General features: G+C 43.9%; 1 protein-coding gene across 1 annotated transcript; it reads right to left on the reverse strand.

Moving 5' to 3' along the window:
* Positions 1-17: 17 nt before the first annotated feature.
* On the reverse strand, positions 18-22,079 carry LOC308324289 (voltage-dependent calcium channel gamma-1 subunit-like; the record flags this gene model as incomplete). The annotated part of the gene is made up of 5 exons (XM_080776297.1): positions 18-253; positions 1,686-1,823; positions 5,133-5,204; positions 20,798-20,897; positions 21,939-22,079. 5 exons carry the CDS (start codon positions 22,077-22,079, stop codon positions 18-20), a joined length of 687 nt encoding a protein of 228 aa, XP_080632423.1.
* Between the last annotated feature and the right edge of the window lie 494 nt (positions 22,080-22,573).

The following is a 22,573-nucleotide window of genomic DNA, read 5'->3' on the forward strand; positions in this document are numbered from 1 at the left end:
TGGTGGCGCTGGCTCCTCTAGTCCAGTATGGTCTCGGGCTCGGCGTCCATGCACGACTCCCAGGGGTTGCGGGGCATCTGGGGCATGGAGACGACCAGCAGGGCGGCGCCACCCAGCAGCAGCAGCGTGAAGGAGGTGCAGGCGCAGAAGAAGGACCACGAGTAGTAGTACTCGATCCAGATGGTCTCGTCGCTGGCGATCATTCTCTTCACCGACTGACGCATCACCTCCACCGAGATGATGATGCACAGGCCTGTGGGCGGGGAGGAAGGTTAAAGGTAGAGTAAGTGATTTCACTCAAAAAACCTTAGGTTTCGTTTTTGACTGTGGGACCTAAGCCTTCGTCCAATCAGGATAGAGAGTCAAAAACGAAACCTAAGGTTTTTTGACACCCAGAGGTTAACTGGGGACAGAGAGGAACTCCTTATATGGTCAGCACACTCTATAGTAGAGAGGATTATCACAACAAAACAAAAAAATAAGTGATATTTGAATTAAGTGAAATCACTGACTCTACCTTTAACGACAACTAATGGAATAACGAGATGATGATGCACAGGCCTGTGGGCGGGGAGGAAGGTTAACGACAACTAATGAAATATAACGAGATGATGATGCACAGGCCTGTGGGCGGGGAGGAAGGTTAACGACGACTAATGAAATATATAACGAGATGATGATGCACAGGCCTGTGGGCGGGGAGGAAGGTTAACGACAACTAATTAAATATATAACAAGATGATGATGCACAGGCCTGTGGGCGGGGAGGACGGTTAACGACAACTAATGGAATATAACGAGATGATGATGATGCACAGGCCTGGGGGCGGGGAGGAAGGTTAACGACAACTAATGAAATATATAACGAGATGATGATGCACAGGCCTGTGGGCGGGGAGGAAGGTTAACGACAACTAATGGAATATAACGAGATGATGATGAACAGGCCTGTGGGCGGGGAGGAAGGTTAACGACAACTAATGAAATATATAACGAGATGATGATGCACAGGCCTGTGGCCGGGGAGGAAGGTTAACGACAACTAATGAAATATAACGAGATGATGAGGCACAGGCCTGTGGGCGGGGAGGAAGGTTAACGACAACTAATGAAATATATAACGAGATGATGATGCACAGGCCTGTGGGCCGGGAGGAAGGTTAACGACAACTAATGGAATATAACGAGATGATGATGCACAGGCCTGTGGGCGGGGAGGACGGTTAACGACAACTAATTAAATATAACGAGATGATGATGCACAGGCCTGTGGGCGGGGAGGACGGTTAACGACAACTAATTAAATATAACGAGATGATGATGCACAGGCCTGTGGGCGGGGAGGAAGGTTAACGACAACTAATGGAATAACGAGATGATGATGCACTTAGATGAGAGCCTTAGATATATAGACAGAGTTACGCAAACACATTTTATACAACATAAACATTAAAGAGACTTTAGTTGTTACTGTACAATACTTATATATAAAACAGTTGTCATGTTGCACGCATGCTTAAAATAGCTTGTTGAAAACAATGTATTTCCAACTCCAGCTTGGCTCAGTTCAGGCTGCATGAACAGCACTCGAAAGCTCGGTTTCTTCCCCCTCAATGTCATAACTCTTCTATGGATCGCAGCACTGAAAAGGTTGCGGACCACTGCCATTACACAGCATGGCTGACCTGCGAAGGCGAAGAACATCCCGGCGGGCCGGAGCAGGTAGTCGCGTCCCTTCCCGAAGGAGAAGATGACGCACACACTGCCGAGGAGCATGAAGAACAGGCTGAACATGGAGATGGCAGCCGCGGAGATGTTGTACTCTGTGGAGAAACACACAAACACAACATGTTGTACTCTGTAGAGAAACACACAACATGTTGTACTCTGTGGAGAAACACACAACATGTTGTACTCTGTGGAGAAACACACAACATGTTGTACTCATGTTGCCTGACTCACACCTTCGCAACAGATTGATGTATAGCTGATGCATGAGACTTATTTACTGATGCAAGCTCACAATGCATTTCCAATGGGAGTCACATGGTTTGACACAACATTTGTGTTGTATGAGGGGGAGGGGGGCAGTCGAAACACAGCCGAAAGCCGTGCAACAAAAATGTTGTGTCAAACCACGTGACTTCCATTGGAAATGCATTGGGGCAAGATGTAAACAAACCCTTTCATACATCGTGCATCAATGTTGTATGCTAGATGCGAAGGTGTGAGTCACAACAAAACAAACAGACAGTATAGTGTATGGGGTGGGTGATCTATTTTGTGTTGTTTTCTCTCTGTTTTAGTTTTTGTTTATTATTATTATTATTTTTGGTTTATTTTTGTAAGGTAAGAAAAGGTTTGATTTTGTCATTATAGGCTTCTAGATCCCAGGTAATGTGTAATGTCATGTTGACATTCATCATTAATTATAAATTAATTATTGGGATTATAAACCTGTGTGGCCTGACTGTCCGGGGACTGGGAAGGAAGAAGTCCACTTTTTATGTTAACACCTAGAGATCCCTAGCCTGGGTCGTAACCCTGTCTCTAACCATAGATCCCTAGACTGGGTCGTATAACACTGTCTCTAACCATAGATCCCTATAGACTGGGTCGTATAACACTGTCTCTAACCATAGATCCCTAGACTGGGTCGTATAACACTGTCTCTAACCATAGATCCCTAGACTGGGTCGTATAACACTGTCTCTAACCATATAGATCCCTAGACTGGGTCGTAACACTGTCTCTAACCATAGATGCCGGTACCGCGAAGGCTTTCAAAGTGGGCCATATTCCAGAAAAAGGTTGAGAACGACTGATTTAGTGAGAGAGGCAGAGAGAGAGAGAGAGAGAGAGAGAGAGAGAGAGAGAGAGAGAGAGAGAGAGAGAGAGAGAGAGAGAGAGAGAGAGAGATAGAGAGAGAGAGAGGCAGAGAGAGAGAGAGAGAGAGAGAGAGAGAGAGAGAGAGAGAGAGGCAGGGAGAGGCAGAGAGAGAGAGAGAGAGAGAGAGAGAGGGGGGGTGAACTAGGGGATAGTTTAGACACCTAAATATTGCACTAGAGGGAGTTATGACACAGATAATTATCCTCTAAACGAGCCCGAGTTAAAGCATGGAAGTTATTATTGTCCAAACGAGCAAACAGAGTCACTCGAGTCGTCTCCATAACAGTCACCATGCTGGAGGCCTGTTATAACACTGGTTCCCACAGTGGGGTCCGAGGACCCCCAGGGGTCCTTGAGGGAGTTCCAGGGGGTCCCCAGCTAAATGATAGTTTCTATGTGTACATTTGTACACTCTCAGAGTTACATTAACATTGATTTTACAATATAAATCGGGGGGTCCCAGAGATAGACATGCCATTAAATGGGGGTCTGTGTAGACTATAATATGCATGTCAAACTGGGGGTCCTTGAAAGTAAACGGGTTGAGAATCACTGCTAGAGTTGTCAAAATCTCCCCTTGGCAGTGCCGGTTCTAGGCCTTTTGAGGCCCTAGGCAACATATTATACAGAGGCCCCCCCCCCCTCCTGCTTTGCCACGCCGGATAAAAATTGTAAATTTGCCATGAAAATGCTTCAATCTGGTGCACTTTGAGATCAAAATTAAGAAGCTAGGTGGGGGCCACATGTGGCCAGTAGCCCATGTAAGGGATACATGGAAAAAAAAAAAATCTTCTCCTGTGACGAGGCCCCCTCCTTGGTTGAGGCCCTAGGCGACCGCCTAGTTCGCCTATGCCTAGAACCGGCCCTGAGTGGTCCTACCCCCCCCATGAGACTGACAAATCCCAAATGTTTATAAACAAATCCCAAATGTTTGTAAACAAATCCCAAATGTTTATAAACAATTCCCAAAATGTTTATAAACAAATCACAAATGTTTATAAACAAATCACAAATGTTTATAAACAAATACCAAAATGTTTATAAACAAATCCCAAATCCCTTGGTCCTACCCCCCCGACCATGAGACTTACTACAGGTCAACTGGTAGTGGTCCTACCCCCCCCCATGAGACTTACAAATCCCAAATGTTTATAAACAAATCCCAAATGTTTGTAAACAAATCCCAAATGTTTATAAACAAATCCCAAAATGTTTATAAATAAATCACAAATGTTTATAAACAAATCCCAAATGTTTATAAACAAATACCAAAATGTTTATAAACAAATCCCAAATCCCTTGGTCCTACCCCCCCGACCAATGGCATATCTTTTTCAAATGGGGTCCTTGACATGAAAACGTGTCAGAAAAACAAGCGCTCCCATTCCCTCGTTCACCTATACACAGATACGCACCTGTGATTGATATAAGCTGATGGTGCAAGCCATGCAGGCAGCCAATCAGAATATAATGATTGGGACTATATGTATGAATATTTATAAAACCCTACTGTCACTTTAATTTAACTCATTCTGGGTCGCGAACCCCTTTTGGTGTTTTCATTATGTTATGCTTTAGCTATTGAAAAATAGAAGATCTACAAGCTCATAGCGCGGCACCGAGTGCCACGCTACGAGCTTGTAGATCTGCTATTTTTGAAAGATCGTGAAAATGTGGTGCAAATCTTTGCATTCTTTCAGAGCGAACGTTGTGAACTCAAATCTTTGCTTCTGGGGGGGTCCCTGGAACAACATATTTTCAGATGGGGGTCGGTGGCCAATTACATAATATTTTTGGGGGTCCTTGACATGAAAATGTTTGAGAACCGCTGACATATAGAAACATGAGGTTTTTCAGAAAACTGTCAGAATTTAGAAGACATTTGTAGAATCGTCCTCAGGTCTAAATGGGCTAAAGGAGCTTTTGTGTGACTGTAGCATGTGGACGTATCGTATAGGGCATTTATTAATGAACTGAAAAAAAAGATTAGAAATTAGAAAAGTGCAGATATGATGTTTCATGGCCGACCGCGACGATGGCACTTCCAACTGAGACAGAGAGATGAGGTGCTGTTTTCATCTCTGCGAGTTACTGCTATGACGCCCTGCTGTGTGCGTTATGTAACGGTGTGTGCGTGTGTGTGTGTGTGTGTGTGTGTGTGTGTGTGTGTGTGTGTGTGTGTGTGTGTGTGCGCGCGTGCGTGCTTGCATTCGTGCATGCGTGCGTGCGTGATGGACAATCACCTTTCTGTGTCTCGACTTCAAAAACGTCTGCCTCGCCCGATGTGAAATGTCTGAAGTAGGAACAGTTCTTCACTGAGAGAGAGAGAGAGAGAGAGAGAGAGAGAGAGAGAGAGAGAGTTAATTAGGGTATACTCATACAGTATATAGTTCATATATTCAAACTATTTCGGTCTGTTCAACATGCAGTAAACGGAGGATAAGTTAACTCATCTAAACGATGAAAGACGCCTGAGGGCGAGAATCGACCTCGCCCTTTGCACTGTCCATATATGGAGCATGTATTGAGTGTAACTTTGTGCTATATCGCAGATATAGCACTGACGAAGGTCTTAGGACCGAAACGTTTGCTTTTTAATTGCACCATGAGCACAGAGCACCATAAGAGCATGATAAAATAAAACAATAAATATTTTTCTAAGTCTCAGTCTAAGGAGTTTTACTTCTTTTTCTATACGGTGAGCGAGTCTTTTCCTGTCAAAGTTTCCCTTATGTTTTTGAGACCACCGCTACCGTAGTCAAGTTTGGAAAAAAGGACGAAGAAAGGCGCAACAGTTTTCTCAGTGCTTGTATTGAGTGTAACAGGGTTTGATGAGGTCAGATCAACATATGGAATGTCAACAGGTCAGCTTCATGTATGGAGATCTAAGGGTGGCAGCGGCCCTACACCTGATGAGGGCCCGCCCCTACCTTCATTGTATTGTATTGTGTTTTTAAAGATCCACAGTGTGTATGATATCCTTGGCGTTGATAAACATGTGTTGTTTTTCTTTCTTTTATGACGTCTAAATACATTGTAATCAAATCAAAACCCCTCCCACCATCCTTTCTTTCGGAGATTAAACCCATAAAACATAGGCGCGTGTGTGTGTGTGTGTGTGTGTGTGTGTGTGTGTGTGTGTGTGTGTGCACGCGTGCGTGTATGTGTCCAGGCAACAGGGGAGCTGTTTGTGACTCGGTGTAAGTGAGAGACTCACTAAACGGGTAACCATGGCAACAGCTAGGCTGCTTCCGTGCACGCCGTCCAACTCCTGAGTGGCAAATGAAGCGTCCGGGGGGAGGAGGGGGGGAGGGGGGGGGGAAACATGGATCCATTTTCCACCAAGTCAAGGGTCACATTAACGCAGAGGAAATGACTGGCTGTGTGCTTTATTGCCTTATTATCCGCTTATCTCTCTCTGTGTGTGTGTGTGTGTGTGTGTGTGTGTGTGTGTGTGTGTGTGTGTGTGTGTGTGTGTGACTGTGTGTGTGTGTGTGTGTGTGTGTGTGTGTGTGTGTGTGTGTGTGTGTGTGTGTGACTGTGTGTGTGTGTGTGTGTGTGTGTGTGCGTGCAGTGTCTGTGCGTGTGCCTGTCTCGACTGTTGTTGTGAACTGTTGTTGGGTGTGTCGACTGTTGAACACCGTGTTCGGGTAGGCCTACAGCATGATAAAGAGGCATTTGGCATTTCTTTCACGAGTTGGAGTTTATCATTATGATCAGCTCTATTAATTAAAGTGTGATTGTAGTAGCTTCAATACTGTAGAGTTCACATTTTAGTTGTCAGCGCTATTTGTGTCATGATTTTTTCCACTTGGGGGGGGGGGGCAGTGGGAGGGGGGGATGTAATCTTCTACCGCTCTCACCTCTGAGACTCACAGATCTGATAATAATCTACTGCCTCATAATCATCAGCTGAGCACACGCACGCACACACACACACACACACACACACACACACACACACACACACACACACACACACACACACACACACACACACACACACACACACACACACACACGCACGCACACATGCACGCAAACCTTTGAGGCATAACTAACCTGACCTCTAATTGTCTAAGCCAGGCATATGACCACAAAATACTCCCAACTCAACTCCCCAAATTATTTTCAACAATAAAACAACCATTTCTCTTGTGAGGGAAACATTTCCTCATAACGTCTATTTCTCACATTCTACTACATCTGTGGGGAGATTTGGTCGATTTGGTCGCCACACCACGCACGCACGCACGCACACACGCATGCGCACACACACACACACACACACACACACTCACACACACACACACACACACACACACACACACACACACACACACACAGGGAACACACAGGGAACACACAGGGAACACATACAGTACATAAGACGTCCACACACATTAATCTCACAGCTCACTCATTAGTTCATGTTATTTCCCAGCTGAGCGTGGTGGTTGATGTGATTTCTACAGCTATCACGCTGTCATGTGCACGTTTTGTTGGAAGGGTATAATTTTACTTAGTTACTTTCCAAGGACTGGTGGGAGGTTCGCTGCGTTGTTGACGTTCCTTTGTTTAAGCTCGAATTAAGGCATGAGGTTGTGACCTCACTTGTGTCAAGATCTGTTGTATACACTACTAGTACTGTTACTTTGCAGTGATGTCAAAAATAGCAGACCTACAAGTAGTGCGGCACTCGGTACCGCGCTATGAGCTTGGAGATCTGCTATTTTTCAACAGCTAAAGTATAACATAATGCTTAAAACACCAAAAGGGGTTCCCGCCCCAAAATGGGTTTTAATATGCTGATATTCCACTTGATAGTATCGATACTGGTGGAGATGATCAAATAAACTAAAACAACAGCTGCAGCAAACACTGAAACAGACAGGAAGACACATTAAAAAAACAATAGTAAAAAAAAACCAGATACACAATGCATTATCTTCATCATGGATTTAAACTGTGCAAGTGATGAGTGATGACACAGAAACTAACTTTATAATGTGTTGAAGGGCATTCCAGACCAGAGTTTATAATGTGTTGAAGGGCATTCCAGACCAGAGTTTATAATGTGTTGAAGGGCATTCCAGACCAGAGTTTATAATGTGTTGAAGGGCATTCCAGACCAGAGTTTATAATGTGTTGAAGGGCATTCCAGACCAGAGTTTATAATGTGTTGAAGGGCATTCCAGACCAGAGTTTATAATGTGTTGAAGGGGATTCCAGACCAGAGTTTATAATGTGTTGAAGGGCATTCCAGACCAGAGTTTATAAACTAACTTTATGTGTTGAAGGGCATTCCAGACCAGCGTTTATAATGTGTTGAAGGGCATTCCAGACCAGCGTTGAGGGCATTATTTTGAGTGTGTAGCCTACTCTCCCTACTACGCCCTAGGGATGTTGAGTAAAAGTAAGTCATTTGATCTCGTTGTACAGCTCTCATTTTTCCAGGACAACATCGTCTCGGACAGATTAAAGCATGTGTCCGTATGAGGGGTGGTGTTTAAAGTAACTTATAAGTAGGCCTACATCATGTACTGTACTTTCGGTATTCACAATCTCCAATACTTTTACTCCTACTCCACTACTATCGCAGAGGCAAATAATATTGTACTTTTTAACTCCACTATACAATTGTTATTGAGCATGTCAGAAGTTCCGACGTGACTCCCCTGGTTGATTACGGAAGTATAATTTCTCTAACATGCAGGGTCATCTTAGAATATCGTCATATAAGTGTCACGGTTCGAGACCAGAAAGGGCAGGACCCAAATGCAGGACGACAGTCAGGAAAGGTTTCAAAGTGTTTATTAACACCCAAAAACAAGGAACACGAGGAGCATGGGGAAAATAACAAACACTATAGCAGCAAGGATAACTATAGGAGATAACTTCAGGGACAAAAACACTGTGACTATAACTAATAATCCAACAAGGAAATGAACAAACGGGGGAGTATATATAGACACAGGGAGCAACAGGACAACAGGTGAAACTAACTGACAATCAACACAGGGATAGGCTAAGACTAAAAGGACACAAGTGCAAAACATAGGCTAATCACAGTAGGCCTACTGGTGAGACAAGGCAGGTACAGAATACAGGGTCAGACAGGAAGGCACAAAAAAAATGCTACAAAATAAAGGTAGGCTACACAGTGCAAGATAAACTAACTGGAAATAAGAAACAAGGAACACAATACTACAAAATAACAGGAGAAAAGTAAAGTAAAACACTATAAATAACTACAAACCAAGAAACACATGTCACGGAACGTGACAATAAGCATCGTGGTACAAAAATAAACAAGCTGTGTCAGTCAGTCATATTTCATACAGTCTGTTTCTAGCAAAACTTTAAAGGACCTATAACATAAAATTCAACTTTTGTGTTTTTGGGGCTCCCATATGTGTTTTCTATCCCCACAAATAATCAATTTTGAACAATCAGGCTTTCATATCATATCAGATGTTTTAATGGAAATTGCTCTCAGGAACAGTTCAACTGATTTTGTCCTCATCGTGATGTCATCAATGTCACCCTACTTTGTATAATTATTCCTTCTTCAGTCTTCAGTTCCAAATTTGCATTTCCACTTTGTTTACAATGTCCACCATTGTTGCTTTTCCAAGATGGCATGGAATGGAAACAAGCCTGGTTTTATCTAGCATCAGTAGGCCTATTATAATGACTCAAATATTAAATAATCTGCATATCAGCACCGCCACCACCTCAGGACATTGTGGTACTGCAGCTAAAACTGCTTTCAAAGTCCAGAAAGAAATGCCATGGACTGGTTTTATCAGAGTGGTGATTGAGGCTGCCTCAAACCATTAGAAATACGTTTAAGGGACATAGACAATATGATATAAAATATTAAAAACAGTTTTAAAATGCATTGGGAATTCAGAATGGGTGGAAGAAGAAAGAGTCTATATGGAAGAAAGAGTCTATGGGAATTCAGAATGGGTGGAAGAACCCTGCAGTTATAGGATGTGTGACATCAGGCTTCGGCGCTATTGCTCGTCAAATAACTGTTTTATTCAGTGCTCTTCTCATAATGATGGTGACCTTTTTAGCCAGGGTAAATGAGTCACCTTCCTGAAGGAGCACTTCACCTAGTTTCAACATTATATTTGTATAATTGGTCCTTCCTTAGCCCATTCTGAACGGGAACCCGTTTTGGTGTCAGCATCATGTTATGCTTTAGCTATTGAAAAACAGCAGATCTACAAGCTCATAGCGCGCCACCGAGTGGCGCGCTACGAGCTTGTAGGTCTGCTATTTTTGAAAAATCGAAGACACTTTTAGAATCTGATCTCAGGTCAGAATGGGTTAATAATGAAACTGTCAGGGTGTAATAGACATTTTTATAATCTGATCTCAGGTCAGAATGGGTTAGTAATGTTAATTTTAAGATGGCACCGTTTCAGTCCACTCACTCCTTGTTGCCTCATTGGTGGGCGCCTGCCTGTGCCAAGTTATTATAGAAACTACAGCCTTTTCTCTTCCTGGAACGTTAGCGACTGCTCTTGCGTTCTCTTGCATTAAAGGGACACTTCACCCTTTTTGCAAAAAAAGATATGTTAATGACGTTTAGAAGCTTTAGAACACACTCCTGGGGGTCTTTCATGTGTGTAATATGTGGTTTTAGATATTTTAGATTGTAGCAGTGAGCCTGTTGTCTCTGATGTCATGGACACTGCAGGGCTCACTTCCTTCCTGGACTACATGTTGTCTCAGTAAGACAGCTCTCCCCCCTATCCACAAGGAGGAGCAGTGCACCAGAGAATTATGGGAATTGTAGTCCAGGAAGGTAGTGAGACCAGTGTCCATGACATCAGAGACAACAGGCTCACTACTACAATCTAAAATATCTAAAACCACATATTACACACATAAATACCCCCAGAAAAGAGATCTAAAGCTTCTAAACGTCATTAACATATATTCTTTTGCAAAAAGGGTGAAGTGTCCCTTTAACAGTTCTACTGTGTAACGTGCACTCCCCGCTATTTAATGCATGTGTCGGTGGCGGTGCTGCATAATGATTTGTTTAACCAATTCTGACCTGAGATCAGATTCATACGAGGTTTCCACTGGACACACACTGGTCTGATTAACCCATTCTGACCTGAGATCAGATTTAAAAAAATGTCAGTCGTTCTTCGATTTTTCAAAAATAGCAGACCTACAAGCTCGTAGCGCGCCACTCGGTGGCGCGCTATGAGCTTGTAGATCTGCTGTTTTTCAATAGCTAAAGCATAACATGATGCTAACACCAAAATGGGTGCCCGGTCAGAATGGGTTAATGCATGTGTCGGTGGCGGTGCTGCGTAATGATTTGTTTAATGTTTCGCCGTGTTTTAACAATTAAAAAGAAAGAGCGGATTTGTCGCGCACCTGGTGACGAGGCCGTCGCGTTATGATGACGAAACCGGAAATCGTGTTTACATTCAGCGACCATTCGTTTGCGTTCTAATTTTAAAACACCAGAGCGAGTTCAACGCTCGTTCCTGGCGACAACACAGTGAGCCAACACTAGGATGGTAAGAAAAAACGTCGGCCTCTACATACCTTACAAGGACAAGCATTAAATGTAGTCGCATTAGTGGTGATAGAAGATCGAATCCTCTGTTCAGTCAGTGTGTTCATATAGGGGTCGAGACCGTCAATATCCTTGATTTTGTTCAGGTAACGCTCCTTTTCCTCAAAGTTAAGCTTGTCCTTGTAAGCAAGATATGTAGAGGCCGACGTTTTTTCTTTCCATCCTAGTGTTGGCTCACTGTGTTGTCGCCAGGAACGAGCGTTGAACTCCCTCTGGTGTTTTAAAATTAGAAGTCGCTGAATGTAAACAAAGCAGAAATGCCTGCCAACATGGCGGCCGCTACCACGTGACACATATGTTAACGCCCCCTCCGGGAGATTTTGGCAGACCCTATAACGTGTTCGATTCGCATCGTGATGGCGGCATGTTTTTCTCTTCAACAACAAACCATGGGACTATTTTCCGCCAGGTTTTTGCAGATCAAAGCTGCAAATACTTTGGCGTTATGCTCCAAAGGTAATAGATCAATCCTGGCAGCCTAGATTGGATGGATAGATTCATCTAAGGCCCTGAAAGTGTTAAAAAAAATAATTAAAATTCAGAAAATCGTCTATTTTTAAATGGCCGAAATGTATATAGGGGCTGAAGTGGGCAAATTGCCACAATAAAACTATTACCACTGGTCATTTGGTTCCATTTGTACGCCCTGCGCACGTGTGTGTGTGTGTGTGTGTGTGTGTGTGTGTGTGTTAAAGTAATATTGTGTTTTGTTCTGTTTATAATTGTATATGTATATATGTTTTTATTAGAGAACCTTATTATTATGAGCAAAGCGAGTGAGAGGAGCTCACTCGGAGCTGGTGATTTATGAGTGGCACTTATTATCAGCATGACTGTCTGAGGCTGGGAGGGCGTGCACGTGTGTGCACATCATGCACGTGTGTGTGTGTGTGTGTGTGTGTGTGTGTGTGTGTGTGTGTGTGCGCGCGCGTGCATGCGTGCGTGGCGTGGCGTGTGTGACCTTCACCTGTTGCCACGGCGATAAGACTCAACTTCAGTTCAAACAACACAACAGTGATTTCCACCTGAGGACGATTCTACAATTTCTTTCTGAAAAACCTCATGTTTCTATGTCAGTCGTTCTCAAACATTTTCATGTGAAGGACCCCCAAAAATATATGCAATTGGCCGCCGACCCCTATCTGAAATATGCTGTTCCAGGGACCCTCCAGAAGCAAAGATTTGAGTTAAAAATGTTCGCTCTGAAAGAATATATTCAAAGTTTTGCACTACATTTTCACGATATCTATAGCAGACCTACAAGCTCGTGAGCTTATAGTTCTGTTATTTTTCAATAGCTAACATAATAGCTAACACAATATAGCTAACATAATACAAAAAACACCAAAAGGGGTTCCCGCCCCAAAATGATTTAAGTAAATCTGTGTCCACCATTGACCCGTCCATTTGGTTCCATAACTATCATTTAGCTGGGGACCCCCTGGAACTCCCTCAAGGACCCCTGGGGGTCCTCGGACCCCACTTTGGGAACCACTGGTATAGACAACCAATCGTAAAACGCATGTAATCATCAAAACAGATGACAGCTGCATTGTCCACAGTTGTCCACTGTCCACATTGTCCATCAATATAAAGTGACAGTGTATTTTGATATGGATAATTATAGCATAGGTTAAAGGCTTATAGGTTACATTCAGTTAATGTTGTTCCATTCCCAATACCTGTACTGTCACTTTAAGACTTCCCTTGCAGTTGAGTGTTAATGATGTCACACAGCTGGGCCTCCTTCTCAGTTCTCACTCATTTCATGCTGGTCTCACTGAGAGGAGGTATGTGTTGTTTTTCTCCGTCAGAGCTGATGTTTTGTAACAACATTATGCGACTTTAAATCAAATGCTACTATGCTGCGGTATCTAATGTATGAATAGGGACTCTTAGTCTGTAAAAATACATTTTTGGGACGCTTATAGGAGACATGTGCTTCCACATATTACAGCAGTGGTTCCCAAACATTTTCATCAAGGACCCCCAAATTGACACTAATTAGCCTGTGCGCCCCTATTTGAAAAGATATCCCTGGGACCCCCATGAGAGAAGATGTTTACGGCTCTTATCAGTCATTCTCAACCTGTGTAATTTCAAGGAGCCCCAGTTTGACTATAGCTGCAATTTGCAACTCTAGATTTTCTTTTTTATGAATCTAGAGTTGCAATACCCTCCATTGACTCCCCACTCATCCAAATTGCGTTTGCCATCTGCTTGTATTAAACAACGTTAAACTCACCAACATTGCAGGTCTAGGCCAAGCTTGAATTATCCTCTTTCAATCTGCCAAGCTTTTGTTTCATAAAACTCCACCATAGACATGTTTAACGTCGTTTAATACAAGCAAAACGCAATGGTAATGGCATTTCTATCTTTGGGGACCCCAATTTATATTGTAAAATCAATGTTAATTTAACATTGGACCCATCAGGGTCCATTTGGATGCATTTGAACACTCAGAGTTACAGAATCATAAAAGGGTCCATGTGGTTTCATTTAGCTGGGGACCCCTGGAACTCCCTCAAGGACCCCTGGGCGTCCCTTTGGGAACCACTATTGCAGGGTTCTAGGGTCTGTTGTAGCTGCAATTTGAAACACTAGATTGTTTTATAATGGAATGACTCTAGAGTTGCAATACCCTCCATTGACATCCCATTGATCCAAATTGCCATTCTGATCTGCTTGCATTAATCAACGTTAAACTCAACAACATTGCAGCTGTACGGAAAGCTTGAATTATCCTCTTAAGCTGTAACGTTTTTGTTTAATAAAAATCCACCGTAGACTTGCTATGAGCTACTTCCTGTAAATAAATTCCTATTGGAGTTTGGAAGCACTCGTTTGTCGTAAAGCAACATCCTGCTGCCTCCTGCATTATGTGCAAGTTCAAAACGGGTTGTACTCAGGACTGTTGAGTGATATCCAACGAGCAATTTTTTATAAAACAAAAACTTTACAGATTGAAAGAGGATAATTCAAGATTTCTGTACAGCTCCAATATTGGTGAGTTTGATGTTTAATACAATTTAGATAGGACTTTTCTGTTGAAAATGAACGGGCTGTCAATGGGAAGTTGCACCTATAGTTAGCACCTTGCTGGCAAGATGGCTGCGGTCTGAATATTGTCAATTGACATCCCATTGATCCAAATTGCCTTTCCGATCTGCTTGCATTAAACTCGCCATCAGTGCAGCTGTAGGGAAAGCTTGAATTATCCTCTTTCAAACTTTGTTTGTATCATAAAAATCCACCGTAAACGGGTTCTGAGCTACTTTCTGTAAAGAAATTCCGTGCCGTGATAGTTTTTTTTAAGTGTTGGAGTTTGGAAACACTCGTTTGTATTAATGGGTCGTGCTGCTGCCTCTGCATTATGTGCAAATTCGAAACGGGTGGTACGCAGGGCCATTCCGTGACTGCGACGAGCACTTCCAAACTAGTAACAACTGCAGCATTCACAGTGAAGGTAAACTTCAGGGAACGTTCTAGAAGACTTAGTGACAGTGTAACCACAAATCTTTTTCTTCTTTCAGCTAATTCCCATCAGCGGTTTCCATCTCCTTCTGTTCCGAGTCTTCCTCAGTCACTCCAACCATCTCTGCATCTCCTCTCTCACCGACGGCCTCCATAAACCTCCTCAGTCACTCCAAACATCTCTGCATGTCCTCTCTCACCGACTGCCTCCATAAACCTCCTCAGTCACTCCAAACATCTCTGCATGTCCTCTCTCACCGACGGCCTCCATAAACCTCCTCAGTCACTCCAACCATCTCTGCATGTCCTCTCTCACCGACGGCCTCCATACACCTCCTCAGTCACTCCAACCATCTCTGCATGTCCTCTCTCACCGACACCATCCATAAACCTCCTCAGTCACTCCAACCATCTCTGCATGTCCTCTCTCACCGACTGCCTCCATAAACCTCCTCAGTCACTCCAACCATCTCTGCATGTCCTCTCTCACCGACGGCCTCCATAAACCTCCTCAGTCACTCCAACCATCTCTGCATGTCCTCTCTCTCCGACGGCCTCCATACACCTCCCGTCTGGCCTTCCTGATCTCCTCTTCCTTGGCAGCCCAGTCTTCAGCATCCGTCTCCCAGTGTTACCTAGACTGAGTTTGTAGCTTAATTCGATCTGAGACTAAATGGCTTCTAAATTGTATTTCACAGAAGAGGATTTTTCCTGCCCTGTGTGTCATGACATCTTTGAACATCCTGTTGTCCTTTTATGTAGCCACAGCTTCTGCAAAGCCTGTCTGCAGGAGTGGTGGCGAGAGACACAAGTGAAGGAATGTCCGGTTTGTATGGAAATACATTCATTAGATCATCTACCCTGTAACCTGGCTCTGAAGAACCTGTGTGAGACCTTCACACAGTGGAAACTTCAGAGATCAAATGAGGTTCTTTGCAGTCCGCATGCTGAGACATTCAAACTATTCTGTCAGGAATGTCAACAGCCAGTGTGTGTTGTGTGTCGAGATTCTAAAAAACACACCGACCACAGATGCACACCTGTTGATGAAGCTGCAATGGATTACAAGGAGGAAGTCCAGAAATCACTGGAGCCTTTGCGAGAGAAACTGAGTATCTTTAAAAGAGTTATAACAGAGTATGACCAAGCAGCGGAACACATTAAAGTCCAGGCCCAGAACACAGAGATGCAGATGAAGAAAGAGTTTAAGATGCTTCATATACATCTTCATGATGAAGAGAAGGCCAGGATCACTAGACTGAGGAATGAAGAGCGGCAGAAGAGTCAGATGGTGAAGGAGAAGATTGAGGGTCTGAACAGAGACATATCAACCATTTCAAACACAATCAGAGACATAGAGGAGGAGCTGAAAGCTGAACACGTCTCATTCCTACAGAACTACAAAACCACAGTGGAGAAAGTACAGCTCACACCGCCGGAACCACAGCCGGTCTCAGGAGCTCTGATAGACGTGGCCGAACACCTGGGTAACCTGATCTTCTACGTCTGGGAAGAGATGAAGGACACTTATGTCTACTACACTCCCATCATCCTGGACCCCAACACTGCCCATCGAGAACTCGTCCTGTCTGATGATCTGACCAGTGTGAGTTATGGAGGAGGGGGGAAAAAGCTTCCTGTCAACCAAGAGCGGTTTGACTGGTGGTACGGCGTCCTGGGCTCTGAGGGCTTCGACTCAGGGACTCACAGCTGGTTGGTTGAGGTTGGAGACAACGCATTCTGTGAGCTAGGTGTGGTAGTAGAGTCTAACCAAAGGCAGAGCAGAGGCGTAGGAGGCCAATACTGGGGAATAGACATAAGTAGAAGTGATTGTTATGCACGTTCCTCATCAGGGTCATACACTTCTCTCTCAGTGAAACGGAAACCCCGGTGTATCAGAGTCAGTCTGGACTGGGAAGAAGGAAAGCTGTCCTTCTTTGATGTCGGTATCCAGACAGACCTGCACACCTTCACTGACACTTTCACTGAAACACTCATTCCGTACTTTTGGAATAAGGATTATGATCACCCTGTGAATATATTACTAGATGAGTAAGTGCACTATCATTTCAGGGTTTGTTGTTTCGCTATGACTCGGTTCCACAGAACCAAATGTGAGCCCTGATTCAGGGTGTAAATTCTGGGAACCCTACATTCTGAACCCTACATTCTGACTCCACAAGGTATGATGTTAAACTATGAACCCTGGCTAGAGGAGACATTATTTCATATGTATGTTATCATGCACCTGACTTGTAACGGGACATGCATGATTTTTTGATTCTCAGACTCGGGACAAAGTGTAGTGTGTGTAGTGGGCATGGGGAAATCATTGACTGGTTTTAACTAAGAATGTAAAAAATAATCACTCTGTTTTTCTTTGATGTTGTGGGCCTCACGTGTACCCTTGTACAGTGGATCACAACCGTTCTGTAGCGTGAGGCAGCTTGATGTACAAGTACACCCCCTGGACATCCCTCAATCCTTACCCTTGATGCTGAGGGGCAAGCAGCAGGGAGACATCGGGTCCCATTTATAAAGTATTTTGTATGACCCGGGGGGACTCTATGCGAGCTTTGTAGATTGGGTATTGTGGCTGTATGAATACATGTCCAAGGTCCTTGAGATGTTCCTAAAAATTGACAACGTATGAGTGAAGAATCAGTGCCCAAACGGCTCATCATCTCTGGGAGGATGATCAGTGCAGACCAACGGGTCAAAGTTTACTCTCCACAATGTGACCTCATCACATCAAAAGCAGAGATACCTTTCTGAGTGATTACTGGTGGAAAAAGTACTCCATGTTTTAATTAAGTGAACGTTTCAATACTGCAATGTAGAAATACTCTGTTATATTAAGTAAAATGTACAGAAAATAATAAAAGTCAAAGTATTCATTATGTAGAATGTCTCATTTCATATTTATTTTTTATGTATAAAAAGTATTTTGAAAATGGCAGATCTACAAACTCACAATGCTCATTGTGATGTAGTGAAGTAAAAGTGTATCCGAGATGTATAATGGAATAGTATTTGGAAATTGAAAATGTTCCAGTACAAATACCTCAAAATGGTACTTAAGCAAATGTACTCATAGGTACTTTTCACCACTGCTCTCCGCAATGCGACCTCATCGCATCAAGAGCAGAGATACAGGTCGTGTTTACATACTGTACACCAGGGGGGTCCATACTTTTAGAAAATATTTAAACACCCAAGGGCCAACAATTCTATTTAACCATCATTTCAATATTTAATATCAATGGGCTTTTATCATCTTAAATAAAATATGTAAAGCAAAAGATATATCATGCAAATCTTCAACTCAAATGTCAAATCCACCCTATACTTTACAGTTCAGAAACCTGGAAAATAACTAATGAGCATTTGTGCCCGTCGTAGACATGCGCAGAGCAAGTTCAGTCAGGGAACCTCATTGCAGAACGCTGCCGGCCGTTAATTGGGCCGCCTCAGCATCACGCTCTCATTCACATGATTCACTCAGCCAATCACACACTCACTCCATCTTCATACCGGCTACTTTAACCCGAGGTTTGCATTCCTCTGCCTGTTGCTTGCTTTGCTGCTGCGTATCAGCGTGCTGCTGTATACAAACCTGCTGCTCACCCACCTCCACCCCAGCTACCACCTGTCGTTTTAGGATCTACTGTTTAGGTACGGGGGATTCAGAGTCCCTATATGATCGGGACTGATGCGCTTGATCTGAGTACCTAAAAAGCAGATCCAATACATCGCCAAACCATAATAAATATATTGCTCATCTTATATTCAATAAATATATATTCCATCCATTCTTGAGTTGTCCTGACTGAACTAACATACTCAACTAAATACAAACATTCTTCAACCGCTGCCTCCGACGCCTACTAGGAATCTACTGGCCCAATAACACAATATCCAATGCCAACCTATGTGGGACCTCACTAGCCAAGACACCATAGAAGCACCGATCAGGAGGAGGACATGGACATGGATAGGGGACACACTGCAAAGACATAACAAATCAATAAAACATTCACTAACATGGAACCCGCAGGAGGAGGAAGAGAGGAAGGCCTAGCGCCACCTGGAGAAGAACCACGGAACAGGAGATGAAGGCCTAGAGCCACCTGGAGAAGAACCACGGAACAGGAGATGAAGGCCTAGCGCCACCTGGAGAAGAACCACGGAACAGGAGATGAAGGCCTAGCGCCACCTGGAGAAGAACCACGGAACAGGAGATGAAGGCCTAGCGCCACCTGGAGAAGAACCACGGAACAGGAGATGAAGGCCTAGCGCCACCTGGAGAAGAACCACGGAACAGGAGATGAAGGCCTAGCGCCACCTGGAGAAGAACCACGGAACAGGAGATGAAGGCCTAGCGCCACCTGGAGAAGAACCACGGAACAGGAGATGAAGGCGCCAAGGGCTGTCATGGCAACAACTGGAACGGAGGGCACAAGACTGAAGGGGATGGAGGAGCCTCATCGAAGGCCTACTGTATGTTCCTCAGGGAATTTAACCCATTCTGACCTGAGATCAGATTCTAAAAATGTCTTCTACATCCTGACAGTTTTCTGAAAAAGCAATGTTTCTATGTCAGTCGTTCTTCGATTTAAAAAAAATAGCAGACCTATACAAGCTCGTAGCGCGCCACTCGCTATTTTTCAATAGCTAAAGCGTAACATATAGTGCTAACACCAAAAGGGGTTCCCGCCCAAAATGCGTTTTAAAGTCCTGAGTAAGTAAGTCTTTTGTCAAAAAAGTGTATCTCAGCCTTTTTTCATCCTTATGTCACATTACCAAATGTAACCAAGCAAGACGGGTAAAACTAAATAAAAAAAAAGATGACTACAAGGAACAATTAAGGAACACTGACAAATTGTACTCTGGGAAATGCCCACGTTAAATAAAATAACGTAATAATGTGAAAATGTCCCATACTGTTGGGCAGGCCGTTCATAATGCAACTCAGATATGAAGCTGCGGGCCGTATAAAATCACATTATCACCTTATCACAGGCAGCTGCTGCTGCCTCTTTTAGTTTTCCTCATCACTGGAGCTGCGACGATATCACGATAGCTTGCTGCTTAGCAGAAATGAAAAAAATTATAATAAAATGTAAAGATATTTTAAAATATATTTTTGTGAACTGAAATGGCAGCTTCCTTACTCGGATTTTCTGAGGTGTAGTTTCGCATGCTTTTGGTTAGACATACCATTGGTCCGATAACGACAACCTATCTCAAACCGGCCTCACCCTAACCCTAACCTCCCACGAGGCAGCACACCTAAACCTATAACCTTAACCGTCTCCCAACCCTAGGCTTAACGCACCCCTCACCCACCTGAATCCGGTCGTCTTAACGCACCCCTCACCAACCTGAATCCGGTCGTCTTAACGCACCCCTCACCCACCTGAATCCGGTCGTCCTAACGCACCCCTCACCCACCTGAATCCGGTCGTCTTAACGCACCCCTCACCAACCTGAATCCGGTCGTCTTAACGCACCCCTCACCATAGTTAATCCGGTAGTTTTAACGCACCCCTCACCAACCTGAATCCGGTCGTCTTAACGCACCCCTCACCAACCTGAATCCGGTCGTCTTAACGCACCCCTCACCATAGTTAATCCGGTAGTTTTAACGCACCCTCACCAACCTTAATCCGGTCGTTTAACGCACCCCTCACCAACCTTAATCCAGTCGGACCAATGCTATGTCTAACCAAAGTATATGCCTCCCCAGAATCTAGCATTCGGAGATTGTGGAATAGTTGCCTGCATGGCTACGCGAGACTACTAATTCAATATTACCTCCAGGTAAGCTGAGGGGTCCGCAGCCCGTCCTGTTGGGGTCTTCCACCCTGATGAACATGGTCTTCTTGCACAGCCTCCAGAGGCCGAAGTGAGCCGCCTGCCGCCATGCGTGCACACAAAGGTTATTAATGTGAGAGTTAAAGCAGAGGTCCTCCTTAATGCTCACTATGAGATGACAGCAGTTCAGAGGAGCGCTGTGGACGGTTCAGAAACCTGCTGCATGCCTACCAGTGACATCGTTGTTATAGTGCATGTTTGGTCATTTCAAACAACATTTTAGGTTTTTACATGATTATATTCATTTTACCTTGTATGTACTTTTTCTTTTTACTTTGTACACATTCCTGTAACTTGAAAAGAACGAAACATTTACCTGTATGTTTTGTAGCAAAGGCATCAACATCTGATGTGAGGGGAAACCCTTTACTTGTACATTTTGTGATAAAAGCTTTGCTCACTTTTTTACTTGTAAAACTGTGATGTGACAATCATGCTGATTGGTTTCTGAACTGGCCATTTGTATTGTCAAAAATCACACCCGTACATCATTGTACATCATGACGTAAATTCTCCATTCATTGTCAATGGGAATTTAAGACGAAAATCTACACTAATAGCTGAATATAGGACGGGCTATATAGCGGCCCTCAAAAATAGTGAAAATAGCAGATCTACGAGGTCACAATGTGTTGAATCCTGACAGTTTGTGACAGAGTGGCAGTGGCTCAGGGGTAGAATGTCAAGTAGAGCAGCCAGATGAGAACCGTGCAGGTTCCTAGTTCAATCCCTGTGGGCTCAAGTGTCCTTGAGCAAGACTCTGAACCCATAATTGCTCCTGATGTGAAGGTTGGTGCCTTGCATCAGTGCATGCATGGTTTCCTCCGCCATCTGTGTATGAATGGGTGAATGTAATGCACAATCTATACCTAAAGCGCCTTGGATACACCATTTACCATTTTGTAGATCTGCTGTTTTCACATTTAACATTCAAAACTGAAATAAAGAGACATATTTTCAAAGAAAAAAATAACTAAACTGAACCAAAAGCTTCATAGAAACGAATCAAAACTAAAATGGAAAACGAAGTCAAAATGAAATAAAATTAAAAATTAAAAACTAAATCCCAAAGTGTGCTGACCTGGCAGGTGACGTTGACGCGCTCCACCCAGGGACTGAGCACGGCCCAGTGGTCGGTAACCACGGCGACCACCATAGACGCCATGCCCACCACGATCACCACCGACGTCAGCTTCACCTTGGTCGCCTGCTCCCACAGCATGTCGCCCAGAGCCGTGCACGCGCGTGTGCGTGTGTGTGAGTGCGTGCGTGCGTGTGCGGCGTGCAATGGTGCAACGTTTAATCAAACTAATTACCCGATCGAATTGATTATTAATTGATTAAAATAATACAATTTTGGGTGGGGAAAAAAATTGAAATACCAAGTTTCGGTTGCTCTTCAGGTGTTCTTTGGGGGATCGTCCGAGACAGGGGTTGTCCTATCCTATGTTCGTCCTATGTTCTCTGCAGTCCAAGGGGTCGTCCTAATGTTCGTCCTATGTTCTCTGCAGTCCAAGGGGTCGTCCTAATGTTTGTCCTATGTTCTCTGCAGTCCAAGGGGTCGTCCTAATGTTCGTCCTATGTTCTTCTCACAACTTCCAGATGTTGTTTGGACGTCCTCTTCTCTCGCCTGTCTGACACGATTCCTCTCTCTCTCTCTCTCTCTCTCTCTCTCTCTCTCTCTCTCTCTCTCTCTCTCGATCTGCCTGTTGCCTT

The sequence above is a fragment of the Protomyctophum bolini genome, assembly GCF_963924005.1.
Source record: "Protomyctophum bolini genome assembly, chromosome: 11".
Lineage (NCBI taxonomy): Eukaryota > Metazoa > Chordata > Actinopteri > Myctophiformes > Myctophidae > Protomyctophum > Protomyctophum bolini.